At 39.6% G+C, this 12,173-nt stretch overlaps 1 protein-coding gene across 4 annotated transcripts in view; it reads right to left on the reverse strand.

Annotated features, from left to right (window-relative positions):
- The window catches only part of MYO9B (myosin IXB), a 40,704-nt gene that overhangs the window by 13,502 nt on the left and 15,029 nt on the right, over nucleotides 1–12,173 (reverse strand). For 3 of the 4 annotated variants that reach the window (XM_030466163.1, XM_030466162.1, XM_030466165.1), the window contains exons 3-18: nucleotides 11,070–11,164; nucleotides 9,153–9,215; nucleotides 8,935–9,034; nucleotides 8,699–8,799; nucleotides 8,354–8,483; nucleotides 7,865–7,954; nucleotides 7,502–7,618; nucleotides 7,099–7,233; nucleotides 5,532–5,653; nucleotides 4,788–4,929; nucleotides 4,328–4,523; nucleotides 3,677–3,752; nucleotides 3,150–3,239; nucleotides 2,002–2,112; nucleotides 846–885; nucleotides 227–349 (exon numbers count right to left, since the gene is read on the reverse strand). In XM_030466163.1, the coding sequence (XP_030322023.1) occupies nucleotides 227–349; nucleotides 846–885; nucleotides 2,002–2,112; nucleotides 3,150–3,239; nucleotides 3,677–3,752; nucleotides 4,328–4,523; nucleotides 4,788–4,929; nucleotides 5,532–5,653; nucleotides 7,099–7,233; nucleotides 7,502–7,618; nucleotides 7,865–7,954; nucleotides 8,354–8,483; nucleotides 8,699–8,799; nucleotides 8,935–9,034; nucleotides 9,153–9,215; nucleotides 11,070–11,164 (1,731 nt within the window). The remainder of the gene's footprint in view (nucleotides 1–226; nucleotides 350–845; nucleotides 886–2,001; nucleotides 2,113–3,149; nucleotides 3,240–3,676; nucleotides 3,753–4,327; nucleotides 4,524–4,787; nucleotides 4,930–5,531; nucleotides 5,654–7,098; nucleotides 7,234–7,501; nucleotides 7,619–7,864; nucleotides 7,955–8,353; nucleotides 8,484–8,698; nucleotides 8,800–8,934; nucleotides 9,035–9,152; nucleotides 9,216–11,069; nucleotides 11,165–12,173) is intronic. The other variant, XM_030466164.1, reaches the window with a different exon arrangement.

Consider the following 12,173-nt stretch of genomic DNA (forward strand, 5'->3'; position numbering starts at 1 on the left):
CTCAGTGTTTTGAACTGCATTTGACAGCAGTATAGCTTCTTCTTCAGAAAGAAGAGTGACCTACTCCAAATGCAGTCAAACTTCAATCAAGTAGTAAACCTACTTCAAACAAATCCCAAGAGGAAAAAACATTTTGTTTTTCAAGAAGATCAGCCCAAATCAGACCAAGGAGGTCTGTTCCCATGAGGCCAGGGTACACCCAGAAGTCTGTCCATCAGTCACTTACCTGGAACTGTGCACTTATGCTAGGAGGTTTCTTCTTTTTGTGCAAGTGCAAGAGGGATTTTGTAGTTCTATCATGCAGAGTCATGCTTACTATGAGCTTCAGTGATTTGGAATCCAGCAAGTTCTAGAAGAAAGGTTTCACAATCAGAGTCTTTTAACTGAAGAAGCATTTCCATTTGTATCAAAATAATTGAGATTGAAACAAACTATCTAGAGCTTGACCTGCAATGACATGTTATACTTCATGACTATCTATATCTTGGACCAAAGCATCCTCTTAAGAGTGAATTTTTTCCATTGCCCCATCCCAAGAGAATAAGGTGAACAAGGTGAATGACAACCACTGTGGTTGCCTTCTATGACTTCATTAAAAATGGCTTTATGTATTTATGACATCCCAGATGCCAATGCAAAACTTTTTCCTGTCAGCTCTTCTTAAAGGTGAACACCAACCTGTCCTTTAGGTGGTCAATAGGATGTTCTAAGGAATAAATCATACAACTTCCCCTATATCATGAAACTGTATTTTCTGTAGAGAGTTTTGTCAGTCAAGATGAATGCTCACAGTGCCAAAAACCCCCAAAAGACAAGAGAAATATAAATTTACTGAATCACTTTACCTTGGGAATGATCTGCTTTTGTTTGATACCTCTACTTTTCCTGTTAAAATATTAAAGAGCATTTAAGAAAAATAAACACATCTGATTTTTGGTTATTTCAGCAAGCCATAAGTTGGTGTGATTTATGAGGCAAGACAAAGGACAGAGGAAAATCAGCACAACAGCATCAGAGTGTGTTCATGCACGTCTCTAACAAGTGACCAAGGAGTGCAAACTGCTTTGCAACAAGAATTATTGGTTTTTATTTAAATCAACTCTGTAGGTATTGGAAGCTTTCAAAAGTGAAACATTTCCTAGAAAGGTAAAGCTATTAAAAACTGCACTGTTGTATAGACTATTTTTGTGCCATTTCTCATTATATTTCTAACTGTACAGTCACTGAACATCTGTCATACCACTAAAGCACTACTAAATCAAAATACTTGATTCAGAAGTCATTACTGCTTGTGCCAGAACCCCTGTGAAAGCACTTAACTGCTCACAGAAGGACACCACACACCCTAACACTCCACCTGGGAATTCTGATAAGTTTGAGATCATCCTCAGAACCTCCTGGGGCACTACTCAAACCTCAGGCACAACCCCCATCTGCATACAAACAAGGAACTGGAAGGGGAAGCTCTCAGAAACAAGGTTGGAGTTCATGTCCTCCTTGTTCTAAGCGTGTTAACTCCATGATGTGAAGTATTACTCCAAATCCATGCCACCCAGTTTACAGTTCCTCATTATGCAACAGATTACAGATTGATTTTCTTGCACAAACATAGCTATGCCCATGAAAAGAGTCTTCATTTAGGAAGATACACAGAGCACTGGCACCATGAATTTCAGGAAACCATTAGATGTAATCAGCAAGAGATTTCACTGTCAAATGTTTTGCAACAAGCAGCTTTTACTTTTACTACTTATTTGGTTTTAAGGCAAGTATGCATGAAAAGTAGGCAATGCCATCAAGTAATAAAGCACTCTCTACAGCCTTTATATTTGTAGAAGGAATTACTGTGATCTTAGCTGCCTTGTTTAGTATTTTTGATCTTAACTGCCTTCTTTAGTACTTTTGCAGAAGACAAACAAGGGAGAGGTGTAGTTCCTATGGCTTAGAACTGCTTGGGTTTTGTTGCACTCCCAAAGCAACACCTAAAGCACCAGAACTCACATGAAGTGGGAGCGGTGTTGAAGTCGACTGAGGGACCGAAGCAGCTTACAGGGATCCCCACCCTGCCAGGGAAGTCCTTTTATACTGGCGATGATTTGTTCATGCATGTCTCTAAAATGGTTCACAGCAGATGGCAAACAGAGAGAGACAGCCAAGAGACAGGGGGGGGAAAAAAAGGAGTTAAAAAACTCAAAAGATCCCATCACCACAGTGTGCTCCAAACAGCGACAGGTCAATCCCAGATTACTTTTTCATCAGCATACATGGTTCTGATGTCAAGCCAGCACTTTCTACTCTGTTAGTGCCCTAAATTTTAAATACCAAGGTCTTATATTAAAGTTATCCTCCAATTCTATCTTTTCCTGTAAATTCTTGAGCTATCAACTCAGAAAACAGAGGAAAATTTAGCGAAATGTACTTCATGTGTAAGGAGCATTTTTGTTAAGCTAAGTAGATATAAACTTATCAAACTTCTTTAAAATCAAGCAGTGAATGTTTTTATAGGCAGATTTGCCTACTAAAATGAGGCTGCTTAGGCAGATTGACATCAGAAAAGTTATTACTAGTATTAAAGTTAAATACTAGTTACTAAAAGAATACTTGATGAAATTCTGGTTTTCATTTCCATTTCAAACTTGTTTACATGTTTAGCTTTTCAAAGTAAGCCTGGGATGGTCCCTAATTCATGGCAGATTCCAATGCTTTAAGCATGCACCATGCTTGTGGAGCATTGTGTCTTGGCACAGAACTTACCTTCTTTACTCTCCAGAGAGGCACAAACCAAAAAGAACAGAAGTGTGAGAATCACTTCTGACTGTTAGATGCTATCACCATTCTGAGCTGCTCACTGAGGCAGCAACCTTACAGACAGCTGCCTGCTTCCCCTTGCTACCTCTGAACATTTTTGAACATTGATTTTGTTTGAAGGTGTGACAAGGAACAGGTATGTTAAGCTCAGGCCAACCCTTTCACTTGAAGTGTAATTTTCAGTTGCAACAAGTGACAGAGACTGCAGAACGAAGTAATTATGAAGCAGCATGGAATTACTGATTTATGTGTGTGTATTTTTACACAGAGCATGCTCAGAAGGTCAGTCTATCCAGGAATGTGCCTCCCTGGCCTGTAACTGCAGGCCTGTTTCTACTTACTTCTTATTTTCATAAGAAGAAATGATGTCCTCAAAAGCATTTATGTCAAAATCCTCAGAACAATCAAATGAGAAATCAAGCATTGAGCAGCTGCAAAAGGAACATGTATAAAACCTAAACACTCCATAGAAAGGCAACTATGCCTACACAGAGCAATGTGAGGAAGCAGCTCTGTAGGACTTCCCCTGCCTCCTAATCATGACATAAGGCTGCAAAAACCACGTGTGCTCCTGCAAATCCTTCAGTGACACAGACTGGCTGCAGAGGAACACATGATGCTGAAAGTAACATGCACAAAGGAGAGAGAACTCAGAACCCAGTGGTAAATGGAACTGAGCCCAGGACACTAGCATCTGGTAACACTGGGTCTAATATAAAATAAGCCAGAGTATTGTTTTGATAGTATTAAAAAGGCCAAGCAAAACAAGACAGAAGAAGTAAGATTCTATCCTTCTGGAAAGATCTAATTGACATTTGATATCATGCAATTCAAGTCTTTTATCTGATATTAAGTAAGTGTTTCTCACCGATAAACTTTTTCTACTGCTGTATTTGATCTCTGGAGTTCTCCAAGAGGAACTCTGGGTCCTTGGGGTATCACTCCTGTTATGAAATAATCAACAGGTTGAATTTTGACAAAGGTGTGAGCAGAAGAGACAAAAAATCCCCGCACCAACTATAACAAATAAAATATCCATCCAAGGGCCTGGAGGTTTTCTCTAGTTCATTTTAGCTATCAAGCTAGATCACTTTGTGTTTCAAACTCCCTACTATTAGAAAGTAAATTTCAGCTGCTCAGAAAAGCTTTTCAGAATCAGAATTTAATCCTGAATACTCATTTGAAAGTTCAGGGAGGTCTGAGAAGAGCAAAACCAGTGAGAAGATGACCCTACACAATATAACTAGTAGTATCTTCCCAAGATTTTACAAACAGACCTTGAAATTTGGCTCAGCCTGTTAGAAATGGAGAAAGAAGTTTGGATGATCTCAGATAAACCAGCAACAACTTCTTCAGTCTGTGAACATTAAACCATTTCCAGCAATCAGTTTCGTCCCGAGTACTAAAGCCAGATCACACCTGGACGACGATGCTTTGTTGTCAGAGGGTTCTGCCAACGAGCACTCTCTGATTGTACAGGATTTGAAAGTGGTTTCCAGGGTTTTCTTTCACATCATACCTGCAGTCTTCTGAGCTCTCTGGCGTCCAGCTTCTGCAAAGACAGCCATGGCCCGGATGGCCGCCCGCAGAACCGCCCAGCGGAACACGGCCACAGGGTCCATTCCTATCAGCTCCCGAACATAAGCACTGTCACTGCTTCGGAGTAAAGCAACAATATCTGGTCTCATGTAATCCATGTTTTTCTCTCTGAAATCCTACAAAATAGGAACACTCAACCACGAGCTCTCAGGAAAGCTGTGTTTTGACCCAAGAGGTTAATCCCTGCTCAGAGTAATTCATTAAACATTTCTCACCGTAGTGAGTGTTCTACTCAAGACCACCACAAAAAAAAAAATTTAAAAGTTTATAGGTCCAACTGAGGACACATCTATTCCAGCCCATTCCCAAGCACACCCTGACAAAAATGATGAGAAAGTTAAGGAAGTTTTTTTTTTGAGGCCATCAGATTTATCACCTACTTTTATCTGGTATTTCACTTTCCCAGCAAAGTGTCGAATAATAAAAGCAGGTTCCATCACTGGGGTTCCAACAAAAAACTTGTTCTCCTCATGCTGCTGTTTGAATTTTGCAAGTAGGGTTTGGTTGGTGGCATGTGGAAAGCTAGGAATAGAAACCAAAAGAGGTCAGCTGTTTTCAAAAATGGGTACAATTACAGAGGTATAAAGTGACAGACTGAAGAACTCCTACTGATCCTTGTGGAAAGTGCTTTATTATTGTCCAAGATAATTTACTTTATCCAAGTACTTTAGTCAAGACTTACACACCTGCTTTGATCTTAGAGGTGGGCTTAATTTCTGGACTGAAACTAAACAGCTCCACACATAAAATAATATCATGAAGTTTCAAGTGTGCATCAATGCTTCCTCCCACTACAGTCAATTTTTGTCAGCACCATGTTAACTATTTACCACATTTGCTACTTGATGTTCCAAAGACTTAGATACATACACTTTAATTGTAATTCCATGATAATACACAGAAATGAAGCTTTGCCTGTTTAAGGCAAAGTTTGATTTTAGCATCAGTTTATATCACCACCACATTGGAGCAATTTGAAGCAAACCAGAGTGTAGATCACAGTCACCAGATGACTCTTTGCTCCCAAAACATTCCTCTCCTTTTTAAAATGCTGTTCCCTTCCACAGTCCTTCCCTCCTCCCTGCCATACATTTTTTTTTTCCAGAAGATGTTTTTTTGCTTACTTGCTTTCTTCATCCAGAAGATAGAAGAGGCCAGTGGGCTTCTTGCTGATTAAGTGAATGCAGGCCACATTATCAGTATAGTCAATATTGTGCCAAGTGATCCCTTCACTCTTATATTCCTCCTGTGTAGCTCAAGAAAATTCCCTCATCAGTACAGTGCCCTGACCTTTCATGTCGTGTGGTCTAAGTGCTTAAAAGACATCCTTGAACAGCTATGGCAAGTTGAGTTTGTTAGTTCAGGCAGCAGAAACAAAAGAAGGGAAAATTTATAAATAAGAAAAGAACAGCAGGCATATTGGGTCAGATTAAAGGTCCACCTAAGGCAAGTCACTCAGAGGATGCTTGGGGTAAAACTATTTAAAACCAAAACATGTTTTGTTGTGCTTTCCCAGCAACCAGCAGTCTACAAACCTGGAGTTAAATGTTAGATCATTCCATTAAAACCTTAGGTAGACAGATATTGGAGCAATTTAAGTCTATTTTGCTCTTCCATAGTTCTTGTATGATGAGATATGACAAATATTCACTATCAAGTCCCAGAACTGCTAAGCTGCACTGTCAAAGTAACAGAAGTTTCAGAAGAGGTAGTTAAGCCCTACACAACACCAGAACTTCACTAAGGAAGCAATATATATCATTTAGGTTCAGAAAATTTGGAGCTTTCTGTCAAGAGAACACAAAGCTCTTCTGCTGAAATGACAATGCATCAAATGCTTGCCAGGACAAGTTTCCCATTAAGACAGATTATACATATATATATATGTTTTGGTTATATATATAACCAAAATGTAAGTTCTTCTTATGTAAGTTCCAACAGAATAAAAAAAAAAGATTAGTGATATGGTACTAATGTCAAAAGAGACACTGCACATAAAATTAAGTAAGATTTATTTTATCAAAAGACAAAACACCTCTCACTGTGCCATTTGATGATAAGAAATGGATTCTTTTAAAGTAGGTAGAGTTCTATCTGCCCAAGGACAAACTGCTCAGTCTGCAGGCCACATTACAGAACTGCAGTGCCATTTTCCACAGACAAAAAAGCCTTTATTTAAAAAAAGATATAGAGATCCCCCCTGAGGGCCCTCATACTGCAAGAGATACAGGAAATGGGTCATTCAGGGATTAAGCTTATTTGGAAAAATGGCATTAGAAAAAAAGAAAACAATCTAACTATTTACTCTAGTTAGCCTGCACAGCCACTTTGGCCATAAGCTACAAAACAGGGAGCTCAGCATTATGTTCACACACAAAGTTTGCATGTTTAGTCCTTTTCTTGTCTTTAAAATGCTTGTTTACAATTACCTACATGTTGTATCTTTCAGCAGATTAACCTAAGAATTACATTTTAGTACGAATCAGAAAAAAAAATAATAAAGCAAAACTACAACCTTCAAAAAATACCTAATAAGCAATAAGAAGAAATTTAAAAAATAAGACTTCAGAGATACATTCAAGCAAGTGTAAGAATTATGCTGAGGGCTTTTGCAGAACAGTGTTTAAATCTGCATAATATATGAGCACTTGATAAAAACAAGTTTTTGTTCCAGCAACTTTGGTTTCTTACCTGTTCCAATTTGAAAATATGCTGATTGAAATAATACTGAAGCTGCTCGTTTGCATAATTTATACAGAACTGTTCAAAACTGTTAGTTTCAAAGTCTTCAAATCCAAAAATATCAAGTACACCAATGGACAAACACTAAAAGGAGATGTGGAAACCTGGTTAAGCAGTCTGTCATACAGTGACTTCACCCACAACAGCCACCCATCCCCAAAGTGCTGCAGTTATGCTACGAGGTTTTGATTATTCTGTTGTGAAAAGAGATTAAATATTCCCAAGATACTTCTCATGGACTTCAGAAGACTCAAAATCTCTACCAAATATCTGACCATGTCATCTGTAGCACTCTCTGCTAGCTTGAAATCCACAGCTGTCTAACACAGCCTGGTTCTTGTGAGAAACTTACTGTAACAGATTCCTCCATGTCCTTCTTATTAAGGAGCGCATGATTAATTCGCAGAACAATCCAATCAAACAGAGCACTGTATAAAGACTTTGCCATTGAATCACGAGCTGTTACTGCCTGCAGATGAAACAATGTTCAGAACTTTGTTTAATAAAAGCATTTCTATTTCAGACCAGCCCCACTCAAAGGTTACAACCCTAGCAGAGACAAATAAAAACAAGCTTTTCCTTTAGTGCTCACTTCTGACGTTCCAGACGTGCCTCACTAAATGTGAAAATGCACTGGATTGGCTTTTTATTGTAGCCAGAGAAGTTGAATTATTTAAAAAAATATTATTTAAAATAATAAGGTGCTTTTACTCACCTCATTGAGACTATATGGCAGAATAAGCTTATCATTGGCAGTCACAGTTTTTCTTTTTGTTAGCACTTCTACTAGAATTTCTCGTTTAACCTTCAAAAAAAGCAAGAACAAGAGTTACTGTCATTGACAAACTCTCCAATGAATAATCTGATGGCAGTAATCTGACTTCCTCAGAGAAGCTCTGACTCTTTAATACCAGCCACATTTATCATCCATCAATAGTTTTACAAGTTTTTCAACTTATTTAAATTATTCTCAGATTAGATTCATTCAGATGTTTCCCTACAAAAGAACATCTCCACTCAAGTTATTCCCCAAATAATCACCAGAGGTTTATCCATCTCCCCTCCCATAAGATAAATGTTGTGGAAGTATCATAAATCAGATCAATAAATTGTGAACTGGGACACAAGGCATCCAGGTAAAATACTGAGGTGAAGCATGACAGAGAGATCTATCAAACATTGGAGCTATAGAGAAAGACTCTACTTTCAAAAGTTGGGAGAGAATGTCCAACACTTCTGGAGGTCCAACTTCCAACCCTTCCTCACGACCTGTAGCTTTCTTCTTGTATGTCACATTGCCCAAATACAGAATTGCTGAAAGTACTGAAAAAATCCTAAGGAAGAAAGAGGGAATTTTGTAAGAATTTTTCCTAGGAGTTCATTACAACACTTCAACAGACTTCATTCTACTTCAAGAATTTGTACAATTTGTACAAACCCACAAATACTCAGCTCTCCTTGCTTCTGACTGGACTGTGATCCCAACAACTACACAGTTCATTAACACTAACTTGCTATCAGTACCAAAGGCTGACAGGATCCTACTTACTGCTTTTTTGTTGCTGAAAGGAAGCCAACCATCTCCATGGCTTGTTTTAATCTTTCAAAGTCATGTCGGAGATCTTCCCCATCTTCAATTTTCAAGTTATGCTGTGAAGAGAGATCCATAATGAAAGGCAAAGAATGGAGCCCACACACCACGAAAAGCCTCAGTAAAATCTGTTCTGCTGTCTTTAACACAACAGAGACAACTCTTACCAATACATTGCTAAAATCACCCATTACCTGATTGAGGTAGAAATAATCTTCAGGTTGCTTGAGGTGAAATTCTTTACGCTCTTCCTCATTGACTCCAAGTAGCAAATAATAAAAGACATGGTAGTTCCTACAAAGTCAATACACCTCTCTTTAATGAAAACATAATGGTTTTTCTTTTATTCTATATACTTTAAAAGCTCTTGCATTGATTAGAATTAAGTCAGTAAACAGTACAGATCTCTTACCTTTCATCTTTTTCATGAGAAACCAAGCGAGATTTTTCAAGCAGGTATTTTTCAACTACTGCCCTAAAGAGTGGGAAAAAAAATGAAAAAAAAAGCATGAGGGCAAAAGAGAAGACCTCACAAAATATTAAACAGCATCTGTCAAGAGAGTTCAAATAATATACATGAGAATAGCTTCCTGACTACCTTAAATCTAAACCAAAAATGTCAGTATGCATTATATTGTAATTGGAACAAAGAGAAATACCCAATCAACACCTATCTTCAGGGCTTGGTTTTAGTAGACATAACTGGAAAAAAGTAGACAAAGCTAGAGAGGTGCTGAGGAGAAAAAGTAAGCAGAAACAAGATAAGGAGAGTGCTAGCAATATGTTATCTGCTATGAGATTAACAGCTACCTGACAAGGAATGCAAAGACTACAAAAAAAACCCAGAAATACACTGGGAAACTGTCTGATTCTCAATCTATTTTGCCATATTATGACAGTACACACATCACCCTAAAATGGAAGCCAGCCAGACAAAAAAAACCCTTACAGTTTGACAAAATAATGTAAATGATAACCTAAACTCTTTGACACACAATACAATGAACCAGGCCAAAGTCTGAGAAGCCTTTTTTCATCCTAAAGACAAAACAAAGGTATTTAACTTGAACCAATCTCCTGAGCTAGTGAGACTTCATCTGACAAGCATCAGAATAACCCTCCAAGCAAATGTGGTACAGAGTTCCTGGTCATTTATGTCATTGCCATTTTTTAAACTGCAAACACAGAGAAGACCCAAAGGAATGACACACTGGAGCATAAAAGTCAGCGGTAGCTGGTGACACTCCAAGGAACAGCAAGATCCAGCTTCAGGCAGAATTCCAGGCTAACACTGGGTGTTACAGCACTGAACCTGAGCTAGCAGAGGTCCACCTTGACCTGTGTGACATATTGCTGCAGATTTCACAGATACAAGCAGCAGATCTTCTCCTTCTTCTCCTTCAGCAGGTCCAGGGAAGGGATTCTGCCCCTGTACTCAGCCCTGGTGAGGCCACAGCTTGAGTCCAGTTCTGGGCCCCTCAGCTCAGGAAGGAGATTGAGGTGCTGGAGCAGGTCCAAAGGAGGCAACTGGGCTGGTGAAGGGACTGGAGCACAGATCCTGTGAGGAGAGGCTGAGGGAGCTGGGGGTGTTGAGGCTGGAGAAGAGGAGGCTCAGGGGAGACCTCATCACTCTCTCCAACTCCCTGAAAAGAGGTTGGAGCCAGGGGGGGGTTGGGCTCTTTTCCCAGGCAACTCTCAGCAAGACAAGAGGGCAGGGTCTCAAGTTGTGCCAGGGGAGGTTTAGGTTGGAGTGTAGTGTAACGAGGCAACCAGGTGCCACTAATTGCCAGGGAGTGAGCATGAGCTTGTGTCAAGCCCACCTGTGCCCAATTAGGGTGGGCCCCCACTGCGCATGAGCAGGACCAGGGGACCAATAAAAGGCTTGACACAAGCTCATGCTCACTCCCTGGCAATTAGTGGCACCTGGTTGCCTCGTTACACTACATTGGAGATTAGAAAGAATTTCTTTCTGGAGAGGGTGATCAGGCATTGGAATGGGCTGCCCAGGGAAGTAGTGGATTCTCCGTGTCTGGAGATCTTTCCAAAGAGCCTGGATGTGGCACTGAGTGCCATGGGCTGGGAACTGCAGCAGGAGTGGATCAAGGGTTGGACTTGATGATCTCTGAGGTCCCTTCCAACCCAGTTGATTCTATGATTCCTTTTAATCGCAAAAGAGAGAGGATCCCAGGCAATACAAAAAAACCCTCTTCAGTTAGCATGAAGATGCAGCAGTGATCAAATTCTGATCTGGTTGTACAAGGCAAGAGCACCACCTGATGATTTCACAGAGCTTAGTGACAACAACAGAAAAAACTCCTCCAGTACTTACCCTCGGACAATACCATTCTCCAAATAGTTAACTTGAATAAACTTTCCAAAACGACTGGAGTTATTGTTATGTGCTGTTTTTGCATTTCCAAATGCCTGTAACAAAGCAGAATGAGTTAACATTCAATTAAACTCAACATGCCAACACACAGCTTTTCAAGCTCTTCTGTTTTGTTATTCAGCCTCCTGTTGACTTGCAGAATATTCTTGAAACACTGCAGAAATACCAGCAGATAGCAAAAAGGCAGCTTAGTAAGTCCCCAGTGCTCCTCACAGTTTATGATTTGCTCCATGCAATACTATCTGAAGGACTAAGGCAGAAGAGTAACACCTTTAGATATTTCTAAGAGTACAAGAAGGGTGATAACAGACAGAGAGCACAAATTATCCTCAATGACTGATAATTATGACCTTAGAGAATGTTCAGTAGCAAGAACACAGCACAATTAACATGAAATTGCCTCTCCCATGGAAAAGCCACAAACTGATTTCCTCAGGTATTGCTCCCACTCAGAATTGTCACAAGAAACACAAATTTCTCTTTAAACAAGAACAGAATGTTAAGATCTTATTTAAACAGCCTATGAATTTTTCAGAGTTTCAGTGTACTCAAAAACCAGGGAAGAGACAAACAGAAAAAACTTTAGTTTACAGAACCACAGTCATACTCATTGGCTACTCACACTGCTGTGCAATACTGAAAAAATTCATTATGAGCTGGTAGGAAAAGAGAAAAAACCTCAGGCATGGCACAGATCCTGACTGTGCATCCTTAATACTGTTTTCATGACAGTCATATTGTCTGTGTATTAAAGCTCTTCCCTTCTCATTTTGTTGTTTCTGAATAACCTTAAGGGCTGCACTGTGACACCTGGATCCCAACTTCCAGCACAGGCTCTTAAAGCTCTAACAAGTGGATTGCTCTTACCAGCACGTGAACCTTCAGAGAATGAAACTTCTTCCAAACGAGGAGAATTTCCATAATTCCTGTTATATATAACCTAATGGTATAAGCTACATGAGCTCTTCCTGTGCAGGGTGCTAACCCACAGGGGAATTCTGATGGAACCTCAGAAAGGTCACTGGGTTTCTCAGGAGAGAGGAT

The sequence above is a fragment of the Calypte anna genome, chromosome 28 (assembly GCF_003957555.1).
Source record: "Calypte anna isolate BGI_N300 chromosome 28, bCalAnn1_v1.p, whole genome shotgun sequence".
Taxonomy (NCBI): domain Eukaryota; kingdom Metazoa; phylum Chordata; class Aves; order Apodiformes; family Trochilidae; genus Calypte; species Calypte anna.